General features: G+C 41.0%; 1 protein-coding gene across 1 annotated transcript in view; it reads right to left on the bottom strand.

Moving 5' to 3' along the window:
* Window positions 1–203: 203 nt before the first annotated feature.
* Window positions 204–7,529, bottom strand: part of BARX2 (BARX homeobox 2) — a 103,421-nt gene continuing 96,095 nt past the window's right edge. The window contains exon 4 of the mRNA XM_068240371.1: window positions 204–3,902. Within this exon, the coding sequence (XP_068096472.1) occupies window positions 3,603–3,902 (300 nt within the window). The 3' untranslated portion in view covers window positions 204–3,602. The remainder of the gene's footprint in view (window positions 3,903–7,529) is intronic.

The following is a 7,529-nucleotide window of genomic DNA, read 5'->3' as shown; positions in this document are numbered from 1 at the left end:
GCACTATACTAACTATACTGAGCACTATACTAGCTAAACTGGGGCACTTCACTAGCTATACTGAGCACTATACTAGCTATACTGAGCACTATACTAGCTATACTGAGCACTATACTAGCTATACTGGGGCATTTTACTAGCTATACTGAGTACTACCTACCTATACTGAGCACTATACTAGCTAAACTGGGGCACTTCACTAGCTATAATGAGCACTATACTAGCTATACTGAGCACTATACTAGCTATAATGAGCACTATACTAGCTATACTGGGGCATTTTACTTGCTATACTGAGCACTACCTACCTATACTGGGCACTATACTAGCTATACTGGGACATACTGGGGGGATCACGCGGCCAGCGTTTCCTACCCCCGGCTTACATGAGGGTCAATCATTTTTTCCTGTTTTTTGGGGTAAAAGTGGGGGGGTCGGCTTACATGCGGGTCGGCTTGCTTGCGAGTATATACGGTAATCCCATCCTACATATTCCAGTGTACATGCTGGGATTGCATATGACTTTTTATTGATTACCTGTATTTATGGTATATAGTGCCAACATAGAATGTGGTGATTTAGAGAGTACATAGGACTATTTCCATCTCTCTCTGTCCCTCAAAGGGGCTCACAATCTACACACTACAGGACCAGTGTCAGTAAAAAGCCAATTAGGCTAAGGCAAGAGATTAGAGCACTCAAAGAATTTCTCTGCCAATGGAAGAAGAGAAGGTGTGTGTGTGTGGTGGTGGAAGGGTGGGGGGGGGCAACATAAAGACTCCCTGCTGTTAGTGTTCATGCAGGCAATAAAATCCAGGACCCTACAGCTGGAAGGCAAGATTTCTAATAGTATGGATCGTTCAAAAATGCAGTATTTGTGTCCTCTATCATGTTCGATCCTTCAGGCGACAATGAGAGGAGATAGTGCTGTACAGACACATTGCTCAGGTATACCCACAGTGTGTACTGTCTTTTTTAAAAGAAACCTTGGCTCTCAAAAATTTTAAAAATGGGGTGGTGTGTGTGTGTGTGTGGGGGGGGGGGCAGGCATGTGTAGCGTGATTACATGACGTGATGTCATGACTACGTAGTGCACTAGCGCAGAGCAGCTATGGGCGCACAATCAAGCACACGCGTTGATGGCTGATCCAGATGTAGCTTCGGGGGCCTTTAGACAATAAAGGAGTGGGAGCAGTGAGTATGAAGACTGCTTGCTACACATGACTGCTCCTCCCATTTTTTTAATTTCCAAGAGTTCAGGTATCCTCCAAGATGGAAGGAGGGATGGCGGGGGAAGTAAAGAGGAAGAACAATGCAAACGGTGGTTGGTATGCCAAATCTTTAATCAAGCTCAGGAGAAACTTGTATCCATGCTAGATTCTTGGCCAAGATGGGCCTGAATGGTCGCCTTGGGCAAGTTCCATCTAGCATGTGTATGAGGTGTTAGATTACTGTTAAGTGCTGTAGATTCTGTTTCTCAATTCCAGAGTCCAGACTTTAAGTACCTCCAGAAGATTCAATTTTAAGATTTTCTTTGAGATAAAGTAGTTCTGGTGATTACTGGACCAACAGTAATGTCTAAAGGTGCGTACACACATCCAACTTTATGCCTGATTGTCATTTAAACTGGTCGTTTGAACGACTTGAAGTGCAAACAACAAGTCATTCAAACGTCCTGTACACACTGACCAACAAATCGGCCGATATCCTAATTTACAATGTCGTTTAACCAACTTGATAATGCACAATGGACTGGATAGAACAAACGACTAGATTAAACAACTAATCAAACAAGTGTACGTTTGAACGTCTATTAGTTGGACAAACCACTAGAAGTTGTTTGTACAAACACACGGATCTGACAGTTGTTTGAACGACAGTTGGTCCAACTGATCCACAAAGCAGATTGGGCAAATCAGCTGTGATCAGTTGCTCGACTGCGTGTACTGTACACGCGTCCAACGTGTCATTCAAACAACAAGTTGAACATCAAGTTGGGTGGAAAATCAGGACGTGTGTATGTATTTTAAACCACCAGTATTTAGTGTAGGAATTCCTAACAACACAAACCGTCCGGGGTACTTGAGATGATAAGATGGCAATCAGTATAAGTCCTTTCTTCATAGTGAAGACAGATTACAGCTACAGTAGCTCTGTCACTGCCAATACATTGTGTAAAAGTTGGGGGGAAAAAAACAGCATATATGAAAGCACCTATAACAATAATCTATAAAGTTTTACCTTTTTAGTAAAAATATCAACAGAACTGTTAAATAGGTCCTAAATTCCTTTTTCCTTCTCCTGCAGCAGGCTAGGGTAGGGCCATAATGCAAACAAACAAGTACAAACAGAGAAAATAGGTGCCATGACTGATAAACACAAAAACTAAGGACTTCCAGGAGAGATCATTCTAGAGTAGTAATGCAATGGGCATATTGTCAAACATTCATATGGATTATATGTTCAAAACCATATCACTTTAAATGATATGGTTTTAAACAATGTTAATACAAGGCTACTGTAGGATCTCCAAATTTACAGTTATCTTGTTACCGAATGCAATACTATCTGTTCTTTACGTTTCACCAAGTCCTAGATATCCACCAGCAACTAATCTCTGTTTAGCCTTATACAGTGCTGCTCTGACCCAAACAACACTGAAGCATTTTCCCTAAACAACCAACCACTGTCCACCTTTCATTCCTATAAGTATGAAATAAGAATGTTGCTTCTTTGTGCTGCAATTTTTTTTGTTCCATTTCCTCTCCAATGGTTGTCTTCATTAATTATTCAGGCAAGCAAAGTAAACAGCACTGCTTGATGACATAAATACTTTCCTGGAAAACAGAGAATCAATATGGCAAGTGATGTATATGAATACTTTTGTTAAGAAAACCTTCTTAACATTGTGTTATTATTATGCTAAGCTCTGGAGCTTTCCCTTTTGTGAACATTATTAGGTTAGAAATATGAGAAGTACAAACTTTGGCACCACTTCCAGTTTCTTATATGCAACACTATTCCTAGTGTTTAAACATTACTCTTTAGCTTCCTCATATATAAGCACACATAAAAATACACTGATATTTTCTTTATTTCTTCCAAGGTCCATGCTTTAAATGATGGCCTGCCATTTAAATAGGACGGATGTTTTAGGAGAATGCAAATTGTAACTAGTTTGAACAAACACTTCCACATCAGTCTACAACGTGTAACATGCAAGAAAGGCACTTAGAATAAAAGCAATCTCAATTAAGTCACACTGAGAAAATTAGCTTCTTTCCAGCCACTGTGGCTTTGAGTTCACCCTTTCCACTGCTGTTTCTGGCACAAGCATAAAGAACACTCTATATACACCGTCCAGTTGTTGTTTTTTTCAAACACAGCAAAATTCCCAGTCTTTTCTGCCCAGCCCCATTTAGTCACTGAGATTATCCAATCTGCCTCCTCCTTTATGGCAGCTTTAACTGTTTGCCTTCTTGGTAAAAGGCTTGAGAGATAATCTCATCTTGATTCAGGTCTGTGTATGCTGAGTCTACAGAACACAACTGACATCTCCAAGAGGTTCCAGAAGCCAAATTGTACAGTTTGCCTGTGCCCTTTTATCGCAAGGAATCCTGTTCATTTGATAAGGCCTCTTGAGATGGGGAAGGCAGATGTGTTGGTAGTTGTTCCGGTCTCTGGTTCTCCTGTTTTTTATTTACCTCCAGTGTCTTGTCACCCTGATCCTGTTCTGTTTCCTCTGTTTCATCGTTTCCTTCAGTTTCCTCTGCCTTCATGTCAGCCTCCTGTGACAGTCTTTGTAACTTCTCCTCAGCCTCAATTTCTTCTGATGTTGGAATAGAGTTCTTCTTTGGACGTCCCTTAGGCTTGGTGGGTGCTTCCTGACCACCCTTAAGCACCTGAGAAAAACAATTTTACACTTATTACATGCTGACCTAAATATGCTAGCTTAGGGTCCTTTTACACTTAATCAGTTGCTCTCAGTTATAACTGAAAGAAAGCTGATTTTCAAAGTAATGCCCATGTTTTCCTGTGGCCTCTTTTACACTTAATGCGTTTTAACTGCAATCTTCTTCCCAATGCACTGCTATGGAAAAAACGTGCACCAACGTGTACTAACGCATACTAACGCACACTAACGCATACCAACTGATTAAGTGTAAAAGGACCCTTAAAGTTTGTTGAATGGAAAAGAAGAGCATAACCAGGAGGAACCATGGTTTGGCTTCCTTACCAGAAAGTGCAGAAGAATTGAAGCAATTACTGGGGCCTCCCAGCACAGTTAGCACTGGTTATATTTACAGCAGGCCACTATAGGATCGCTTTAAAGTGTAATTCTAGTCAATGAAATTGAATAATATTGTTTTAGAAATGGTCTGGCAGAGTTCTAGTAATAACTACTGGGGAGAATCCCCTGCAGCTATAGAGGGGTCCAGGGCTTTGAAGCACCCCAGCTCCTTATCTCCCTCCCTCAATACAGATTTTCTTCCACAACAGGTATTGTGGCCACAATGGTGGAGGTGGGTGTTAGGTTGACCACATTGTTGTAAGATGGGAACATGGTAGTGACATTTGGTAAATAACCCCTCACTCATGGACCACCAGGCTAAAGGTGCGTACACACGCACTACAGCAGCCAACGACTGGTCCGTTGGCACCTCCCGCTGGGTGGGATTTCAGCAGACTGTAGTGCATGTGTACGCACTGTCGGCGGACTGATAAGGCTGTTCCTGACTGATCCGCCCGTCGTTGGCACCTTAATGGTCACCACAGGTAAGGGGCTGTGAGCATACGGTGGTGGGAGGTGTAGTCCATCAAAATGTTGCTGGGAGTGTAATTAAGCCCCTGCAATAGCCTACCCTTATCAGAAATTGATTTCATTAGTTTCTAAAAATTGTGTATCTTATATTGCTGAACAAATGTCTGTTCACCTTTCTGACTCTGATTACTTCTTGAGTTGCCTCTAAGTGGAATAAGTAATGTTACCTCCACCCATTAGGGCAGCCCCCTCCTTCAACATCTTCAAGAAAGCCCTCAAAACTCACCTTTTCACTCTGGCCTACTACCCCTCACAAGTGCTCTAAACCTACAGCTGAACTCTGGTCCCCTACCATTCGTGTCCTTACCTCTCCCTCTAGATTGTAAGCCTTTAGGCAGGGTCCTCCTCCTTTTGTGTCCTACCTGATCTTGCACCTCCATTACTGTGAACCTATGCTATGCATCTGAGTGAACCTAACTTGCCTAATCTCCATGCTCCATCCAGTGACTGACTAAGCATTACCTTGTACTAATACTGTGCTGTGTGATCTGGTTTTCTATTATTCCTGTATTGTCATATTGCTGTATGTCACCCCTAAATATTGTCTGTAACCTAAATTAATGTTCAGCGCTGCGTAATATGTTGGCGCTTTATAAATACAATAAATAAATAAATAATAAATAAATAAATGTTAAGGTTACTCCATATTGCTTTCTCCTGTCACAACTATTTTCTTTCTTTTGATTTTCACTTTCAAAATATATTTGGCAAATGGTAAATTTTCACAAAAATACATTTACTTTTCACATGCAAAGAATACTGGCAGTTTCACAAACACATTTTATTGAAAAATGGAGCTGAGCAACATGTTTAGCCAAGTCAGTCTAAATATTCACCCTGAAATATAGGGAATATAGAATGAAGGGGGAATTGGGTCCTCAACCAATTGATAATGATACCCAAACCAAAAGGAGCAAGAATTCCCCCTCTTTACTGGATCAGGAAATCAGTACTCATAGACTACTGCATAGTGCAACAATAAATCTTTATTGAGGCCTACTGATGATAAAAAAAATAAAAATAAAACAAAGGCATTGCCACCCGATCTCTGAGTCTTAACAGTATTACAAAACAATATGATAATAGTATAATTGAATCTTAATTGGGTCTCCTAATGTGCAACAGGATTGATCTATATATTGTAAGCCCCTACTCCCGGTATAAGAGGTATGTAATATGATGCACAGGTGGATCAATTCCCAATGCAATAGCAGAAATGTGACACCAAAGATACCAATAAATACATTTTTTACCTTAATTTTTTTTTCCAGTCCGATTCAGCATTAAAGCCTAAGCAGATTCGCTGCATCCTGCAGCAAAACAAGTGATTTATGGCTTAGAAATAGACCTGCAACTTTCCACGACTTTGCAGGTCGCAGATTGTGCTGCCCTGGGGAAGCTTTACGCTGTAGCTCTGCCTCCTATCCAGTCAATCTCCGCAGATCTCCGCCTCTCCCCGCCCCTCTCAGTGAAAGAAGACTGAGAGGAGTGGGGAGAGGCGGAGATTCATGGAGATTGACTGTAGAGGAGGCAGAGCTACTGCACACAGCTCTGCCTCTTACAGGAAGGATAATGATGCGAGTCCTGGAACTTTGCAGGGCTATTTCTAAGCCATAAATCACTACTTTTGCCGCAGGGATGTGGCGAATCTGCTTAGGATTTAATGCTGAATCAGACTGGATAAGAAATTATTGTAAAAAAAGGGACTTCAGTGTCTCTTTAAGCAGCTGGTGTCTATGTGTTTTTGTCTATGGAGGTTGTTTTATTGCATTTGAGATGTCTTTGGATAAGACCTAGTGCAGTGATCTGCAAACTTGGCTCTCCAGCTGTTAAGGAGCTACAAGTCCCACAATGCATTTGCCTTTATGAATCATGACTGTGGCTGTCAGACTCCTGCAATGCATTGTGGGACTTGTAGTTCCTTAACAGCTGGAGAGCCAAGTTTTCAGATCACTGGCCTAGTGTACTAAAAGGCTTAAAATCTCTTCAACATGGCTACAAAACATTGTACACTGTGATCATAATATTCCTTTATTTTTATCGGTCACTTGAAAATTGTTTGATGATGTTTATGATGGTGTAATTGATGTAATTGAAACTGGACAGATCAAACGTAATGTTTGAGGCACATTCTAACACATACTGTATGGCCTATTAATGAGGTTGTATATAATGGGCATGAGACAAATCATTTTTCTCTCACAGTGTATAGTGAACTGATCAAAGATAATAAGTAATTGTAATCCTCAACTCCTTATCTAAAATATGGTTTGGCTGCAGTTGTCCACTACCCCTAGTACTATTTGCTTCCTTATGTACAAAATACGCTAAGAGTTTCCCTCTACATTCTTAAATTGAGGAAGCTTCATAAGCCTCACACTGGCATTATATTATCACTAGCTGAAACAATAATTTATGAAACAAACATCATCTTCTGGCAGTTTGTGACAGCTAATGCATGCTCACGTAAGCCAAGTTCCATGTAGTGTCCAAAGAGGAGAGAAGAGGCAGAAAGCACACCTGCAAGTCACCTGTGTTTTGATGTGTGCAGAAGATGTTGGATGTCTTTGCAGGCACAAAACTGTCAACCAGACAACCACAACAAACACAAAGGCCTTGTTCACATTATAAATTGCCAGCGCTATCGCATGCGCTAATTGTTTTATAGAGCACTTTTCAAAGCGCTTTCCCTGCGATCTGCGCTTAG

This window comes from Hyperolius riggenbachi, chromosome 6 (assembly GCF_040937935.1).
Source record: "Hyperolius riggenbachi isolate aHypRig1 chromosome 6, aHypRig1.pri, whole genome shotgun sequence".
In the NCBI taxonomy this organism is placed as follows: Eukaryota; Metazoa; Chordata; class Amphibia; order Anura; family Hyperoliidae; genus Hyperolius; species Hyperolius riggenbachi.
Note: the sequence above shows the minus strand (reverse complement) of the source record. Positions and strands in the feature narration are given on the sequence as shown.